Below are 19,487 nucleotides of genomic sequence, written 5' to 3'. Positions count from 1 at the left end.
GCGATGGGGGCCGCGTTGCACAGACTGCGAGAGGGACCGTATAGCGCAGATTGCGATGGGGCCACGTGGCGCATACTGCGACAGGTAGCGCATGGCCCAGATTGCGACGGGGACTGCATTGCGCAGACTGTGACGGAGACCGCATAGCACAGACTGCGATGGGGACTGCGTTCGTTGTGCAGACTGTGACGGGGACCGTGTAGCGCAGACTGACAGGGACCGTGTAGCGCAGACTGTTTTAATTCATTTGGGTGTGGGCGTCACTGGCAAGGCCAGCATTTTCCCATTGTTAATTACAAAGTTGTGGATGAGATGCCATCCTGAATGCCTGCAGTTGGTCTGATGCTTATTGGAGTATCTGTTTGGGAGAGTGAGTTGTGTTTGAGAAAGGTGTACCTCATCTGTGTGTAGATTGTGCTGTTGCAGATGGTCCAGTCTGTGTTATATGGAGCATTGACAGAGTGGCAGTAATGTCCGCAGAAGCTGCATTATCTCTGATTCCTCTCCAGGGTCTGGAGGAAGAGGAAGTGATAGCTGGAGATGGAAATAACTGGGAAGCGTCTCTGGAGAAACTGCCACCTCTGGGCAAAATCACAAAAACGGAATCGCAGGTCATTGTCTCCCCCAGGTAAGAAAATAGCAGCTGAGCAAGGGGAAAGCTCCTTTCAGATGCTCAGACAAATAGATCCTCACCTCACACACTGTCCATTGTGTCTCATTAATCCCCTTATCAGCTCATACCCTCCCACCCCATACTCCCAATCCACTGACTGTTCTCAGGGGCTGTCAGGGACGGACAGAATTCTGGCCAGCCAGTGACACCCTCACTGCCTGAACATTTGTTTAAATTCCCAACAACTGTTCCTCCCCCCTGGACTGGGCACTGTGCAATGAGAAGGGATTAGTTGGCAGTCTGGTTGTGAGAGAACCCTTGGGGACAAGTTGACGGTCATGGGACTGTTGGGGGTGAGGACCTTAAAACGATCACTATTACTAAAGAGGTAGTGCTGGGTAGACTAATGGGACTAAAGGTAGACAAGTCCCCGGGCCCGGATGGAATGCATCCCAGGGTACTAAAAGAAACGGCAGAAGTCATAGCAAATGCATTAGTTGTAATTTATCAAAATTCACTGGACTCTGGGGAGGTGCCGGCTGATTGGAAAACAGCTAATGTGACGCCACTGTTTAAAAAAGGAGGTAGACAAAAGGCGGGTAACTATAGGCCGGTTAGCTTAACATCCGTAGTTGGGAAAATGCTGGAATCTATCATTAAGGAAGAAATAGCAGGACACCTGGAAAAGAATGGTTCAATCAAGCAGACACAGCATGGATTCATGAAGGGAAAGTCATGTTTGACTAATTTACTGGAATGTTTTGAGGATATAACGAGGGGAACCGGTGGATGTGGTATATTTAGATTTCCAGAAGGCATTCGATAAGGTGCCTCACAAAAGGTTGCTGCAGAAGATTGGGGTACACGGAGTTGGGGGTAAAGTGTTAGCGTGGATTGAGGATTGGCTATCTAACAGAAAGCAGAGTCGGAATAAATGGGTGCTTTTCCGGTTGGCAATCAGTGACTAGTGGCATGTCGCAGGGATCGGTGCTGGGGCCTCAACTATTTACCATATACATAGACGATCTGGAGGAGGGGACCGAGTGTAGGGTAATAAAGTTTGCGGATGACACAAAGATGAGTGGGAAAGCGAATTGCGTGGAGGATGCGGGAAGTCTGCAGAGAGATTTGGAAAGGCTAAGTGAGTGGGCGAGGATCTGGCAGATGGAGTATAACGTTGGTAAGTGTGAGGTTATCCACTTTGGATGGAATAATAGTAAAATGGACTATTATTTAGTCGGTGAAAAATTACATCGTGCGACTGTGCAGAGGGACCTGGGGGTCCTTGGGCATGAATCACAAAAACTCCGTTTGCAGGTGCAGCAGGTGATCAAGAAGGCGAATGGAATGTTGGCCTTTATCGCGAGAGGGATGGAGTATAAAAGCAGGGAGGTCTTGCTGCAACTGTACAAGGCACTGGTGAGGCCGCAACTGGAGTACTGTGTGCAGTTTTGGTCCCCTTATTTAAGAAAGGATATATTAGCTTTGGAGGGGGTACAGAGAAGGTTCACCAGGTTGATTCCGGAGATGAGGGGGTTAGCTTATGAGGAGAGATTGAGTAGACTGGGCCTGTACTCATTGGAGTTTAGAAGGTTGAGGGGAGATCTTATAGAGACATATAAGATAATGAAGGGGCTCGACAGGGTAGAAGCAGCGAGGTTATTTCCACTTACAATGGAAACAAGAACTAGGGGGCATAGCCTCAAAATACAGGGGAGTCAATTTAGAACAGAGTTGAGGAGGAACATCTTATCCCAGAGGGTAGTGAATCCTTGGAATTCTCTGCCCAATGAAGCAGTGGAGACTACCTCGTTAAATGTGTTTAAGTCACGGATAGATAGATTTTTAACCATTAAGGGAATTAAGGGTTATGGTGAGCGGGCGGGTAAGTGGAACTGAACCCACTAACAGATCAGCCATGATCTTATTGAATGGCGGGGCAGGCTTGAGGGGCCAGATGGCCTACTCCTGCTCCTATTTCTTATGTTCTTATGTAAGTGACCATAATATGGTAGAATTCTTTGTCAAGGTGGATAGTGGGGTAGTCAGTGCAGATGAGATGGGCAGAATGGCCTCCTGTGCTGTAGGGATTCTATGATTCAACACTCTTGCTTGTTGCACTCTCTGGGCTAGTTGCACACAGACTCTTTTTATACTCTGTGTCTCAGCTGTTTCAGAGCCTGGTTTAAACCAGGTTATTGTTAAGCCCCAGTCCAACAAAACTCAGCCCTACCCAACAGGAGAGATTGGCTTTCCTGTCTTTAAAAGAGACATAACGATCGTGGATCTGGCAGCTTTGTTTTATTTATTCATGGGATGTGGGCGTCGCCGGCTGGGCCAGCATTTGTTGTCTATCTGTAATTGCCCCTGAACTGAGTGTCTCGCTCAGTCATTTCAGAGGGCAGTTGAGAGTCACCCACATTGCTGTGGCTCTGGAGTCACATGTAGGCCACATGCCACAGTTGTAGTCCGGAAGTCAGTGAGGGTGGTGAGGTATTGGGGAAGGTATCAGGGTCAAGGGTGGGTACCGGTAGACAGGAAGGTGGGTTGAAGTGTGTCTACTTCAATGCAAGGAGCATCCGGAACAAGGTAGATGAACTTGGGGCGTGGATTGGTACTTGGGACTACGATGTTGTGGCCATTACGGAGACGTGGGTAGAACAAGGACAGGAATGGTTGTTGGACGTTCCGGGGTATAGATGTTTCACTAAGTGTAGGGAAGCTGGTAAAAGAGGTGGAGGAGTGGCATTGTTAATCAAGGATAGTTTAACGGCTGCGGAAAGGCACTTCGAGGGGGATCTGCACACTGAGGTAATATGGGCTGAGGTTAGAAATAGGAAAGGAGCGGTCACGTTGTTAGGAGTTTACTATAGGCCCCCAAATAGTAATAGAGATGTGGAGGAAGAAATTGCTAAGCAGATTATGGATATGTGTGGGGGTCACAGGGGAGTTGTCATGGGGGACTTTAACTTTCCAAATATTGATTGGAACCTTTGTAGGTCAAATAGTTCGGATGGGGCAGTTTTTCTACAGTGTGTGCAGGAGGGTTTCCTGACACAATATGCGGATAGGCCGACAAGAGGTGAGGCCACATTGGATTTGGTACTGGGAAATGAACCGGGCCAAGTGTTAGATTTGGTTGTGGGAGAGCACTTTGGAGATAGTGACCACAATTTGGTGTCTTTTGTTATTGCAATGAAGAGGGATAGGGCCGTACAGCAGGGCAAGGTTTACAATTGGTGGAGAGGTAATTATGATGCGATTAGGCAAGAATTAGGGGGCATAAGTTGGGAACAGAAACTGTCAGGGAAAGGCACTAATGAAAAGTGGAACTTTTTCAAGGAACAAATACTGGGTGTCCTTGATAGGTATGTCCCTGTCAGGCAGGGAGGAAATGGCCGCGTGAGGGAACCATGGTTCACGAAAGAGGTGGAATGTCTTGTGAAAAGGAAGAGGAAAGCTTATGTAGGGATGAGGAAACAAAGTTCAGATGGCTCGATTGAGGGTTACAAGTTAGCAAGGAACGAGCTGAAAAAGGGGCTTAGGAGAGCTAGGAGGGGGCATGAGAAGTCCTTGGCCGGTCGGATCAAGGAAAACCCCAAGGCTTTTTACTCTTATGTGAAGAATAAAAGAATGACCAGGGTGAGGTTAGGGCCGGTCAAGGACAGTAGTGGGAACTTGTGTATGGAGTCAGTAGAGATAGGCGAGGTGATGAATGAATACTTTTCTTCAGTGTTCACCAAGGAGAGGGGCCATGTTTTTGAGGAAGAGAAGGTGTTACAGGCTAATAGGCTGGAGGAAATAGATGTTCGGAGGGAGGATGTCCTGGCAGTTTTGAATAAACTGAAGGTCGATAAGTCCCCTGGGCCTGATGAAATATATCCCTTTTTGGGAGGCAAGGGATGAGATTGCAGAGCCTTTGGCTTTGATCTTTGGGTCCTCACTGTCCACGGGGATGGTGCCAGAGGACTGGAGAATGGCGAATGTTGTTCCTCTGTTTAAGAAAGGGAATAGAAATTACCCTGGTAATTATAGACCGGTTAGTCTTACTTCGGTGGTTGGTAAATTGATGGAAAAGGTCCTTAGGGATGGGATTTACGACCATTTAGAAAGGTGCGGATTAATCCGGGATAGTCAGCACGGATTCGTGAAGGGCAAGTCGTGCCTCACAAATTTGATAGAATTTTTTGAGGAGGTAACTAAGTGTGTTGATGAAGGTAGGGCAGTTGATGTCATATACATGGATTTTAGTAAGGCGTTTGATAAGGTCCCCCATGGTCGGCTTATGATGAAAGTGAGGAGGTGTGGGATAGAGGGAAAGTTGGCCGATTGGATCGGTAACTGGCTGTCTGATCGAAGACAGAGGGTGGTGGTTGATGGAAAATTTTCGGATTGGAGGCAGGTTGCTAGCGGAGTGCCACAGGGATCAGTGCTTGGTCCTCTGCTCTTTGTGATTTTTATTAATGACTTCGAGGAGGGGGCTGAAGGGTGGATCAGTAAATTTGCTGATGACACCAAGATTGGTGGAGTAGTGGATGAGGTGGAGGGCTGTTGTAGGCTGCAAAGAGACATAGATAGGATGCAAAGCTGGGCTGAAAAATGGCAAATGGAGTTTAACCCTGATAAATGTGAGGTGATTCATTTTGGTAGGACTAATTTAAATGTGGATTACAGGGTCAAAGGTAGGGTTCTGAAGACTGTGGAGGAACAGAGAGATCTTGGGGTCCATATCCACAGATCTCTTAAGGTTGCCACTCAAGTGGATAGAGCTGTGAAGAAGGCCTATAGTGTGTTAGCTTTTATTAACAGGGGGTTGGAGTTTAAGAGCCGTGGGGTTATGCTGCAACTGTACAGGACCTTGGTGAGACCACATTTGGAATATTGTGTGCAGTTCTGGTCACCTCACTATAAGAAGGATGTGGAAGCGCTGGAAAGAGTGCAGAGGAGATTTACCAGAATGCTGCCTGGTTTGGAGGGTAGGTCATATGAGGAAAGGTTGAGGGAGCTAGGGCTGTTCTCTCTGGAGCAGAGGAGGCTGAGGGGAGACTTAATTGAGGTTTATAAAATGATGAAGGGGATAGATAGAGTGAACGTTCAAAGACTATTTCCTCGGGTGGATGGAGCTGTTACGAGGGGGCATAACTATAGGGTTCGTGGTGGGAGATACAGGAAGGATATCAGAGGTAGGTTCTTTACGCAGAGAGTGGTTGGGGTGTGGAATGGACTGCCTGCAGTGATAGTGGAGTCAGACACTTTGGGAACATTTAAGCGGTTATTGGATAGGCACATGGAGCACACCAGGATGTTAGGGAGTGGGATAGCTTGATCTTGGTTTCAGATAAAGCTCGGCACAACATCGTGGGCCGAAGGGCCTGTTCTGTGCTGTACTGTTCTATGTTCTATGTTCTAGGCCAGACCGGGTAAGGACAGCAGATTTCCTTCCCCAAAGGACATGAGTGAACTAGATGGGTTTTTCCAACAATGGTTTCATGATGAAATTCCTAGATTTTTATTCAATTCCAATTTCACTACCTGCCGTGCTGGGATTCAAACCCGGATCCCCAGAGCTTTACCCTGGGTCTCTGGACTGCGGGTTCAGCAACAACGCCACTCTCTGTACTCGGCTCTAAGGCAAGGGATTAACTCTTAAACTCCCACACTTACCAAACTGTCACCCTCTTTGCTTATCACAGACACCCACCCCCCATATCCTCCACCCTTCCCCATATCCTCCACCCCTTCCCCATATCCTCCACCCCTTCCCCATCTCCTCCACCCCTTCCCCATATCCTCCACCCCTTCCCCATAATCCCCCAACCCCTCCCCATAACCCTCTTCCACCTCCCCCAATGTTCCACCCACACCTCCCCATATCGCCACCAAACATACCCATATCCCCCAACCTCCCCATATCTCCCACGCACGCCTCTCCATATTCCCAAACCACCCCTTCCCCATATCCCCAAACCACCTCCTCTCCATATCCCCAAACCACCCCTTCCCCATATCCCCAAACCACCCCCTCTCCATATCCCCAAACCACCCCCTCTTCATTTCCCCAAACCACCCCTTCCCCATATCCCCAAACCACCCCTTCCCCATATCCCCAAACCACCCCTTCCCCATATCCCCAAACCACCCCTTCCCCATATCCCCAAACCACCCCCTCTCCATATCCCCAAACCACCCCTTCCCCATATCCCCAAACCACCCCTTCCCCGTATCCCCAAACCACCCCCTCTCCATATCCCCAAACCACCCCTTCCTCATATCCCCAAACCACCCCCTCTCCATATCCCCAAACCACCCCCTCTCCATATCCCCAAACCACCCCTTCCTCATATCCCCAAACCACCCCTTCCCCATATCCCCAAACCACCCCTTCCCCATATCCCCAAACCACCCCCTCTCCATATCCCCAAACCACCCCTTCCTCATATCCCCAAACCACCCCTTCCCCATATCCCCAAACCACCCCTTCCCCATATTCCCAAACCACCCCTTCCTCATATCCCCAAACCACCCCCTCTCCATATCCCCAAACCACCCCCTCTCCATATCCCCAAACCACCCCTTCCTCATATCCCCAAACCACCCCTTCCCCATATCCCCAAACCACCCCTTCCCCATATCCCCAAACCACCCCCTCTCCATATCCCCAAACCACCCCTTCCCCATATCCCCAAACCACCCCTTCCCCATATCCCCAAACCACCCCTTCCCCATATCCCCAAACCACCCCCTCTCCATATCCCCAAACCACCCCTTCCCCATATCCCCAAATCACCCCCTCTCCATATCCCCAAACCACCCCTTCCCCATATCCCCAAACCACCCCTTCCCCATATCCCCAAACCACCCCTTCCCCATATCCCCAAACCACCCCCTCTCCATATCCCCAAACCACCCCCTCTCCATATCCCCAAACCACCCCCTCTCCGTATCCCCAAACCACCCCTTCCCCATATCCCCAAACCACCCTTTTCCATATCCCCAAACCACCCCCTCTCCGTATCCCCAAACCACCCCCTCTCCGTATCCCCAAACCACCCCTTCCCCGTATCCCCAAACCACCCTTTTCCATATCCCCAAACCACCCCTTCCCCGTATCCCCAAACCACCCCTTCCCCGTATCCCCAAACCACCCTTTTCCATATCCCCAAACCACCCCTTCCTCATATCTCCAAACCACCCTTTTCCATATCCCCAAACCACCCCCTCTCCATATCCCCAAACCACTCCTTTCCCATATCCCCAAACCACCCCTTCCCCATATCCCCAAACCACCCCTTCCCCATATCGCTCTACTATCTCCTCCCCATAACCCACACCCACCTGTTCCCGATATCTTTGCCCACTCTTGGCCAATCTCCCCACCTACACGTGTGTTTTAATTATAAGTGTAAATTCCCTGAAGTAAGCTCCATGTGCTTTTTCTCAGAGTATTCCATTCCTTACCTCCTGTTCCTTAACTGTCATCCTCATTCTTCATTACATGTGTGAAAACCTATCAGAGCTATTTCAGTATGTCCACTGTAACTGCTCTGCCATAAAGATATTGAGGCTGCAGAAGATGGGTTAATTTCCTGTTTCTGTCTGCTCTTCAAAATCAGCCTGTCCAAGCTCTTTGTTTGTTGGTGCCAGGACTCCCTGTAGCTGATGTTTATCCAGTTGCTGATCTTGCCTGGTTATGATCGCCATTCTGTCCTCGGGATCAGTGTGAACACGTTATGTGGCCATCCCCTAGTTGCCCTGAGCTGGGTGGGTTTATTAGACTTTTTCACAGGGCTGGAGAAACATAGAGGGCTCAATTTCTTCATAGAGGGCTGTGAAAACTGTGAGCAGTGGGCCTCATCACCATCTTCTGAAGGGGTAGCTGGAGATGGACAATAAGTGCTGGCCTGTACTGCTAAGATTCGGAGCGCTCCATGAGGCCCACTTCCTGAACCTCTGCAGTCCGTGTGGTGCAGGTACTCCCACTGCAGTTCCAGGACTTCAATCCAGTGACAATGAAGGAACGGCAGTATAGATCCAAGTTCAGTGGTATTCCCATACATGTGCCGTGCTTGTCCTTTTAGGTGGTGGAGTGAGTGGATACTGAGTCCACTGGTTGCTGCAAGAGCTTCAGAGCCTCATGGGGCTGCAGTTTGGACAGGTCTGTCTTCTCATGGTAACACAAAATGTCCCAGAATTGTGGCAAGCCCCTCCACTATAATGTGAAAATATCTGCAGCACCCAGAAGTTAATCCTAATGTTTCCTGATTTAGGGATACATCTTTATTCTCACAAGAACTACTGAAGTCATTCTTGTTATTTCCCCCATTCAGTAAGTCAGAAAGTAGACAGCTGCGAAGACCCAGGAGTACTTCACTGAAAGATCGGCACAGTTCAAAGATACAAGGTGACAGAGCCGGCAGTTTCGACAGCGAGTGCTTGCCAGACTCCAGATTCAACACTCAGGTTAATCAGAATACCGGATTTCTTCCCGCACCCCTTCCACAGTTTAGCCCCCATCTCATGGAGCCACTGCCTTGCTGCGATACGGTTGCGTAGGCATCAGCCAACCTCCAGTATCTTGTCCAAGAAGCCATCCTTACTGTCAGAGCCCAGACAGTGGTACTAACCCTCAGATACAAAATCTGAGCAGAAGCAAGCCATTCATTCGCTGCAGCCTGCCCTGCCATTCAGCTTCAACATTCCCATCTCCCCCTATAATCTTACATTCTTGTTCGGCAAGGAAATCAATCCACCTTAAAAATATTCAGTGACTCTGCCTCCGCTGCCTTCCGAGGCAGAGAGTTCATCTCTGCCCTAAAAGGGCGACCCCTAATTTTAAAAAAGTGCCCCGTTCATTCTGGAGTCTCTCACAAGATGAACCATCCTTTCCACATCCACCTGGTCAATATCACTCGGGTCACCCCTCACTCTTCTAAACTCCAGTGGAAACAAGTCCAGCCTGTCCAACCTTTCCTCATCAGACAACTCACTCACTCCAGGGATCAATCCAGTAAACCTCCTCTGAACCGCCTGCAATGTATTTCCATCCTTCCCTAACGAAGGAGACTAAGACTGCACGCGGTGTTAGAGATGTGGTCTCGCCAATGCCCTGTATAACTGAAGCATCAACACCCTTATCTTTATGTTCAATTCCTCTCGTAATAAAGGACAGCATTCCATTCGCCTTCCTGATTACTTCCTGATCTGCATACTAACTTATTGTGACAGGTGCACTCGAACACCCAGATCCCTCTGCACTTTGGAATTGAGCAGCCTTTTGCCATTTAAATACTCTGCTTTTTTTATTTGTCATGTCAAAGTGAACAGTTTCACATTCTGCCACATTACACACCATCTGTCAAATTTTGCCTATTCACGCAAGCGATTTATATCTGTCTACAACCTCCTTATGCCACAAAGTCCTTTACTAATTATCTTTGTATCATCTGTAAATTTAGCTACCACGCCTTTGCTCCCATCATCAAAGTCATTGACATAAATTGTAAAATATTGAGGCCCCAGTGGGACTCCACTCATTCCTTCCTGCCCCTTAGTAAGACCCATTTAAACATTCTTTAAAATTCATCTACATGTGGGCGTCGCTGGCTGGCATTTATTGCCCATCCCTAGTTGCCCTTGAGAAGGTGGTGGTGAGCTGCCTTCTTGAATCTCTGCAGTCCCGTGGTGTAGGTACACACACAGTGCTGTTAGGGAGGGAATTCCAGATTTTGACCCAGAGACAGTGAAGGAACGGCGATATATTTCCAAGTCAGGACGGTAAGTGACTTGAGTCTCCAGGTGGTGGTGTTCCTAGGTATTTGCTGCTCTTGTCCTTCTAGATGGTAGCAGTTGTGGATTTGGAAGGTGCTGCCAAGGAACCTTGGTGAATTGCTGCAGTGCATCCTGTAGATAGTACACACTGCTGCTACTGAGCGTCGGTGGTGGAGGGAGTGGGTGTTTGTAGATGTGGTGCCAATCAAGCGGGGCTGCTTTGTCCTGGATGGTGTCGAGCTTCTTGAGTGTTGTTGGAGCTGCACCCATCCAGGCAAGTGGGGAGTATTCCATCACACTCCTGACTTGTTCCTTGTAGATGGTGGACAGGCTTTGGGGAGTCAGGAGGTGAGTTACTCGCTGCAGGATTCCCAGTGTAATAAAGAACAAAGAACAGTACAGCACAGGAAACAGGCCCTTCGGCCCTCCAAGCCTGTGCCGCTCCTTGGTCCAACTAGACCAATCGTTTGTATCCCTCCATTCCCAGGCTGCTCATGTGACTATCCAGGTAAATCTTAAACGATGTCAGCGTGCCTGCCTCCACCACCCTACTTGGCAGCGCATTCCAGGCCCCCACCACCCTCTGTGTAAAAAACATCCCTCTAATATCTGAGTTATACTTCGCCCCTCTCACCTTGAGCCCGTGACCCCTCGTGATCGTCACCTCCGACCTGGGAAAAAGCTTCCCACCGTTCACCCTATCTATCCCCTTCATAATCTTGTACACCTCTATTAGATCTCCCCTCATTCTCCGTCTTTCCAGGGAGAACAACCCCAGTTTACCCAATCTCTCCTCATAGCTAAGACCCTCCATACCAGGCAACATCCTGGTAAACCTTCTCTGCACTCTCTCTAATGCCTCCACGTCCTTCTGGTAGTGCGGCGACCAGAACTGGACGCAGTACTCCAAATGTGGCCTAACCAGCGTTCTATACAGCCGCAACATCAGACTCCAGCTTTTATACTCTATACCCCGTCCTATAAAGGCAAGCATACCATATGCCTTCTTCACCACCTTCTCCACCTGTGTTGCCACCTTCAAGGATTTGTGGACTTGCACACCCAGGTCCCTCTGTGTTTCTATACTCCTGATGACTCTGCCATTTATTGTATAACTCCTCCCTACGTTATTTCTTCCAAAATGCATCACTTCGCATTTATCCGGATTAAACTCCATCTGTAATGATTGTGATATCTGTCTCTTTAAGGTAGTTCAGCAGACGAGGGTCACCTGACATGAGGAATCAATGGGAACTGAGAGTGAGTGATCACCCCAGAGGGCAGAGTCCTCTCTCGGGTAGAGTCCTCTCTTGGGTAGAGTATATCTGGAAGCCATGTAGTAAGCATGTAAAGATTGGAGTAACTGGATAGGCTTCATGAAGGCAGCCTAAGGCTGCAAACCCCTGTACCTAATTTCTCTGATTCAATAAATACCTTTAGTCCCTAACAAAGTCTGAAATCTCTGAACATCACCTGAGTGTTACTGCATAAAATATTGGCAGCGTATTGGATGAGATGGATGGCACAGACTACCTGTGAGTACCCAATTTAATGGAAGTTTGGAAATGAGGGATGCCCACCCAAGTGACTTTTCTGTGGAATAGATTCAGAGAGAGTTGTCCAGGTGGCACAGTAGCACAGTGGTGAGCACTGCTGCCTCACAGCGCCAGGAATCCAGGTTCAATTCCCAGCTTGGGTCACCGTCTGTGTGGAGTCTGCACGTTCTCCACGTGTCTGCGTGGGTTTCCTCCGGGTGCTCCGGTTTCCTCCCACAGTCCAAAGATGTGCGGTTAGGTGGATTGGTCATGCTAAATTGCCCCTTAGTGTCTGGGGGATTAGCTAGGGTAAATGCATGGGGTCATGGGGATAGGGCCTGGGTGGGATTGTGGTCGGTGCAGACTCGAAGGGCTGAATGGCCTCCTTCTGCACTGTAAGATTCTATGATTCTAAGGTAGTGCCAGACTCTGAGGCACAGACAAAGTAACAAAACTCGGTATGGCTGACGAGTTAAGAGGTTTGGAATGATGGAGAAAATTAAAATGAAGATTGATTTGCCTTCAGGAGCAAGAGAAGTAAAACTTGAGCTGAAGGAAGAAGGACAGTTGTGTTTGAAGTAAAAAGAAGGTACACCCAGCTAGAAGAGGCAGTGTTCAGGTGTAAAGATAAAGTGAGCAGAGCCTGAAGGGGGTGGGGGGTAGAGACCCCAACACCGAGGGACTGCAGGCAGTGAAGATTAACACTTTTGGAACACAACTAGTCCTGTACCTGCTAGGAAGAAAGCTGAGAAGTTTTGTTTGAAAGAAGCAGCTAATGGTCCCAAGTGGAGAGTGCAGCAGTCAGTAGTGAAATTAACAAAAAGAACCGCATCGGGAGAGGAGAGAAAAGCAGACGTTCCAGCCGGCAAAAATAAGAAAACTGCAGAAATCCTTGTGGAAGTCTTCTAACAAAAACATAGAACATAGAAAGCCACAGCACAAACAGGCCCTTCGGCCCACAAGTTGCGCTGATCATATCCCTACCTCTAGGCCTATCTATAGCCCTCAATCCCATTAAATCCCATGTACTCATCCAGAAGTCTCTTAAAAGACCCTATTGAGTTTGCCTCCACCACCACCACCGACGTCAGCCGATTCCACTCACCCACCACCCTCTGAGTGAAAAACTTACCCCTGACATCTCCTCTGTACCTACCCCCCAGCACCTTAAACCTGTGTCCTCTCGTAGCAACCATTTCAGCCCTTGGAAATAGCCTCTGAGAGTCTACCCTATCCAGACCTCTCAACATCTTGTAAACCTCTATCAGGTCACCTCTCATCCTTCGTCTCTCCAGGGAGAAGAGACCAAGCTCCCTCAACCTATCCTCATAAGGCATGCCCCCCAATCCAGGCAACATCCTTGTAAATCTCCTCTGCACCCTTTCAATGGCTTCAACATCTTTCCTGTAATGAGGTGACCAGAACTGCGCGCAATACTCCAAGTGGGGTCTAACCAGGGTCCTATAAAGCTGCAGCATTATCTCCCGACTCCTAAACTCAATCCCTCGATTAATGAAGGCCAGCACGCCGTATGCCTTCTTGACCGCATCCTCCACCTGCGAGGCCGATTTAAGAGTCCTATGGACCCGGACCCCAAGGTCCTTCTGATCCTCTACACTGCTAAGAATGGTACCCTTCATATTATACTGCTGCTTCATCCCATTGGATCTGCCAAAATGGATCACCACACACTTATCCGGGTTGAAGTCCATCTGCCACTTCTCCGCCCAGTCTTGCATTCTATCTATGTCTCGCTGCAACTTCTGACATCCCTCCAAACTATCCACAACACCACCTACCTTGGTGTCGTCAGCAAACTTACCAACCCATCCCTCCACTTCCTCATCCAGGTCATTTATGAAAATGACAAACAGCAAGGGTCCCAGAACAGATCCCTGGGGCACTCCACTGGTCACTGACCTCCATGCAGAGAAAGACCCCTCCACAGCCACTCTCTGCCTTCTGCAGGCAAGCCAGTTCTGGATCCACAAGGCAACAGCCCCTTGGATCCCATGCCCTCTCACTTTCTCAAGAAGTCTTGCATGGGGGACCTTATCGAACGCCTTGCTGAAGTCCATATAGACCACATCCACCGCTCTTCCTTCGTCAATGTGTTTGGTCACATTTTCAAAGAACTCAACCAGGCTCGTAAGGCACGACCTGCCCTTGACAAAGCCGTGCTGACTACTTTTGATCATACTAAACCTCTCTAGATGATCATAAATCCTGTCTCTCAGGATCCTCTCCATCAACTTACCAACCACTGAGGTTAGACTCACCGGTCGGTAATTTCCCGGGCTGTCCCTGTTCCCTTTCTTGAATATAGGGACCACATCTGCAATCCTCCAATCCTCCGGAACCTCTCCCGTCTCCATCGACGATGCAAAGATCATCGCCAAAGGCTCCGCAATCTCCTCCCTCGCCTCCCACAGTAACCTGGGGTACATCCCATCCGGTCCCGGCGACTTACCAACCTTGATGCCATTCAATAGTTCCAACACATCCTCTTTCTTTATGTCCACATGCTCGATCCTTTCTGTCCACCGCAAACCAGCAGTACAACCACCCAGATCCCTTTCCACCGTGAATACCGAGGTAAAGTATTCATTAAGCAGCTCCGCCATTTCTAACGGTTCCGCACAAACTTTTCCCCCTTCACCTTTTAAGGGTCCTATGCCTTCACATCTCATCCTTTTACTCTTGACATATTTGTAGAAAGCCTTGGGATTCTCCTTAATCTTACCCGCCAAGGCCTTCTCATGACCCCTTCTCGCTCTCCTAATTTCCTTCTTAAGCTCCTTCCTACATCCCGTATACTCCTCTAAATCCTTAACACCTCCTAGCTCTCTGAACCTTCTGTACGCCTCTCTTTTCTTATTCACCAGGTTCATCACAACCTTCGTGCACCACGGTTCCCGTACCCTACCAACACCCCCCTGTCTCATCAGAACGTTGTCATGCAGAGCTCCAGACAAACATTCCTTGAAAATCCTCCACTTTCCTTCGGTACTTTTCCCCAAGAATGCCTCCTTCCAATTTACCCGTCTAATTTCCTCCCTGATGACACTGTATTTCCCTTTACTCCAGAGAAACACTTTCCTAGCCTGCCTGATCCTATCTCTTTCCAATGCTATCGTGAAGGAGATAGAATTATGATCGCTATCCCCAAGATGCGGGAAGTTAACAGTCTAAAAAGGAGCTGCACTTTCTCACCAAGACTCCAGATGTGTGGGAAAAGCCCAGACAGAGAAACAGCAGCTTGGCAGTGAAAAAATGGAAAGTCAACAGTCTTAAAGCGGGAGTGCATTTAAAGTTGTGCAACATTTAATGCAACAACCACGAGAAGGGACAAGGGACAGGAAAATCTGAGAAGACTACTGACTGCTGCACTCTCCCCTTGGGACCATTAGCTGCTTTTTTCAAACAAAACTTCTCAGCTTTCTTCCTAGCAGGTACAGGACTAGTTGTGTTCCAAAAGTGTTAATCTTCACTGCCTGCAGTCCCTCGGTGTTGGGGTCTCTACCCCACCCCCTGCAGGCTCTGCTCACTTTATCTTTACACCTGAACACTGCCTCTTCTAGCTGGGTGTACCTTCTTTTTACTTCAAACACAACTGTCCTTCTTCCTTCAGCTCAAGTTTTACTTCTCTTGCTCCTGAAGGCAAATCAATCTTCATTTTAATTTTCTCTATCATTCCAGATAGAGGGTAACTCTAAACAGGGGGTCTGTAAGCAACACAAGACCTCAGCAGAGGAAATAAAGATCTGAAAGAAGAGGTAACACTGGAGCTTAGAGGACGTAATAAACCCTCAAGGAAGAGGCAACACCAGACTCAGAGTAAGCAGTAAAGTACTCTGGAGGATGGAGCACTGAAAGACCCCAAAGAAGGAGAGCAAATGGCCCCAGAGGATGGGCACTGAAAGACCCTAAATGAATAAATGAAGATGTGAAGGCAATAAGACTCAGATGCATCCCATACTTTTGTATTGGCATGAGAAGTTCCTTGAAAATTTTAGCAATAAACTACAAGCAAATGACAAAGCTGTAATCAGTCAGAAAGTAAGATAAGCCACAGCAGAAAAAGGAGTAAGAGTGTAGAGAGAAGAAAACGAGTTGGAAGAGCTACAGCAAATGGAAAAGCAGGTAAAAGTGACCAGTAATCTAAATGAGAAGCAGCCTAACTCTAACAAAAAGACAAGCACTCTGAAAAAGGTAGACGAAGCTTGGAAACCTGCTCGGGCCAGTAAGATTTTGATTTAATTTGATTTATTATTGTCACAGGTATTAACATACAGTTTCTTGCGCGCTATACAGACAAAGCATACCGTTCATAGAGAAGGAAGCGAGAGAGTGCAGAATGTAGTGTTACAGTCGTAGTTAGGGTGAGACAGTAAAACAGTCACCAGCAAGTGGTGAGGGGACTGGAGTTATGAAAATGGGAATAAAGGTAAAACGGATTGGGAGAGAAAGCACAAGCAGAATTCAGCAACAGAGGTCATAGCATGGGACTTCAGAAGAGCCAAGGATATCCCAGGTCATCAGTTTTGTGATGGGTGAGAGAACCGCTGGTCTCAGAATGAAGCTGCTCAAGGATTTGGTCCGTATACGACATTCTGTATCACCTACACAAGAGTCTCCATACTGTTGAAGCAGAAATTAGACCAGAGCCATTCTGGGAATCCTTTAGAGATCCAGTGGAATGATCGAGCTACCAGTTGTGTGGAACATACGAATGAGCTGGAGAAATTGGCATTGTGCAGAGGGACAGAAATTGCCTGGTGTTCCAGGGTGCTGAGGAGGGTATAGCGATGGACAAACTCAAAGAGAGAACAAGCTAGCGTTTCAGGAGAATTGTCTAATCAATATAACAAGAAGGAAGAAGAACCATTGAAGTAGTTTGTTGTAATTACAAAAAGTGATGTCCCAGTTGTCTGAAAACATGCAAATCGTGAGAAGGGGGAGATTGTTCCCAAATGTTGTTCGAAGGGAATGAGGGATTCACCTTGGAAGAAACTCAGAAATGGATAAAGTGAATGGATTGCAAAAGAAAAGTAATGGACTAAGAATTAAACTTACACAAACTGAGAAGGAGAACCAGAAACTAAAAAGCACGGCTTAATCATCAGACACAGACAGATCAGCTCCCAACTGAGTGAGAGATTGGGAAGGTGACAGACAAAACATACCGTCCAGAAGGTGTCAAGGAAAATTCTGAGATGGAACAAATTTGGAAACAGTTTGAAGACTGCATTCACTGCAGGGAACTCTCTTCACAAAGGGGAACCATTTAGAATGCTGTTATAATCCAGGTCAGAAATTCCAAAGTATTTCATGAAGTTCGCCTGGATCATAGATTTTGCTATTTGAATTTGGCTGGAGTGAGCATGAGATGCTTCACTTCAGGTAAGATTCAAATGACCCACTGGGGAGCTTTTATCAAACAAAATTTATTTAAGAATATAGTTAACATGTATAGAAAGAAAATTAGCAATAACTTTTCCCAATTACAAACAAAACAAACCATGATATTGTATAAACCTTAACAGCTAAATACTGTTCCAATACAACAAAACCACCTTATAGACATTCACCTGCCACAGGTTTAGCACAGAAAATCAGAATATTCACATGATGTTGTTGGGTCCTGCAGCTTTTGTGACACACACCCAGACAAGGTTGAAGTCAGAACAGTTTCCTAGAATACCAGGGAGAGAGAGACGGAACACTGCATCCAGCTTGAAGTAAAACTCCTTCTAACTAAAGCAGCAGCCATCAGCCCAAATTGGAAGTGAAAGAACTCCTGTCATCTGACCTGTCAATCATTCTTTCTCAAACAATTCAGGACCATAAAAATCCCGAACATTGCATTAGGCCCAGAGTAAAAATAAACAAAACCCCATTTAAACCATTTAATCAGCAATAAAAGGACTTCTGAGCAGACAGCTCGGTGCCTGCTTAGAACCCACAGAGGCATAGAGGTTTACAGCATGGAAACAGGCCCTTCAGCCCAACTTGTCCGAACCGCCTTTTTTTTAAACCATTAAGCTAGTCCCAACTGCCCGCATTTGGCCCATATCCCTCTATACCCATCTTACCCATGTAACTGTCTAAATGCTTTCTAAAATACAAAATTGTACCCGCCTCTACTACTACCTCTGGCAGCTTGTTCCAGACACTCACCACCCTCTGTGTGAAAAAATTGCCCCTCTGAACACTTTTGTATCTCTCCTCTCTCACCTTAAACCTATGCCCTCTAGTTTTAGACTCTCCTACCTTTGGGAAAAGATTGACTATCTAGCTGAACTATGCCCCTCATTATTTTATAGACCTCTATAAGATCACCCCTCAGCCTCCTATGCTCCAGAGGAAAAAGTCCCAGTCTATCCAGCCTCTCCTTATAACTCAAACCATCAAGTCCCGGTAGCATCCTAGTAAATCTCTTCTGCACTCTTTCTAGTTTAATAATATCCTTTCTATAATAGGGTGACCAGAACTGCACACAGTATTCCAAGTGTGGCCTTACCAATGTCTTGTACAACTTCAACAAGACGTCCCAACTCCTGTATTCAATGTTCTGACCGATGAAACCAAGCATGCTGAATGCCTTCTTCACCACTCTGTCCACCTGTGACTCCACTTTCAAGGAGCTATGAACCTGTACTCTAAATACATTACTTAAAGGTACAGTAGCGCCACAACTGTCAGTCCATCTATTGCTACTTGAGGCGAATATCAAAGTAAAGGAGAAGAGTTATATAAAAAAAACAACTGCAGGAGATGGAGCTGGAATTGGCTCAGGCCAAACTGTAGCTGTTGGAGGCTGTGAGCAAAATGCAGGCAGAGGGAAAGCAGCTATATTCTGCTTCTGACGCAAATCTTTGTCTCGTCACTGGACACAGGTGAGGTCCCAGAGGATTGGAGGATAGCTAATGTGGTCCCGTTATTTAAGAAGGGTAGGAAGGATAACCCGGGAAATTATAGGCCGGTGAGCTTGACGTCCGTGGTAGGGAAGTTGTTGGAGAGGATTCTTAGAGATAGGATGTATGCGCATTTAGAAAGGAATAAACTCATTAACGATAGTCAGCATGGTTTTGTGAGAGGGAGGTCATGCCTCACTAACCTGGTGGAGTTTTTTGAAGAAGCGACTAGAATGGTTGATGAGGGAAGGGCCGTGGATGTCGTCTATATGGACTTTAGTAAAGCGTTTGACAAAGTCCCTCATGGTAGGCTGGTGCAAAAGGTTGGATCTCATGGGATAAAGGGGGAGGTGGCTAGATGGGTGGAGAACTGGCTTGGTCACAGAAGACAGAGGGTGGTAGTGGAAGGGTCTTTTTCCGGCTGGATGCCTGTGACTGGTGGTGTTCCGCAGGGCTCTGTATTGGGACCTCTGCTGTTTGTGATTTATATAAACGATCTGGAAGAAGGTGTAACTGGGGTGATCAGCAAGTTTGTGGACGACACGAAAATGGCTGGACTTGCAGATAGTGAGGAACATTGTCAGAGGCTACAGAAGGCTATAGATAGGCTGGAAATTTGGGCAAAGAAATGGCAGATGGAGTTGAATCCAGATA

The 19,487-nt window shown here is 47.6% G+C and overlaps 1 protein-coding gene across 1 annotated transcript in view; it reads left to right on the top strand.

Annotated features, from left to right (window-relative positions):
- LOC144493935 (phosphofurin acidic cluster sorting protein 2-like) overlaps positions 1-19,487 on the top strand; it is a 410,987-nt gene that overhangs the window by 193,694 nt on the left and 197,806 nt on the right. The window contains exons 12-13 of the mRNA XM_078213510.1: positions 510-628; positions 8,941-9,073. Coding sequence (XP_078069636.1) covers positions 510-628; positions 8,941-9,073 — 252 coding nt within the window. The remainder of the gene's footprint in view (positions 1-509; positions 629-8,940; positions 9,074-19,487) is intronic.

Source organism: Mustelus asterias, chromosome 5, assembly GCF_964213995.1.
Source record: "Mustelus asterias chromosome 5, sMusAst1.hap1.1, whole genome shotgun sequence".
Lineage (NCBI taxonomy): Eukaryota > Metazoa > Chordata > Chondrichthyes > Carcharhiniformes > Triakidae > Mustelus > Mustelus asterias.
This window is presented reverse-complemented; position numbering and strand designations above follow the sequence as displayed.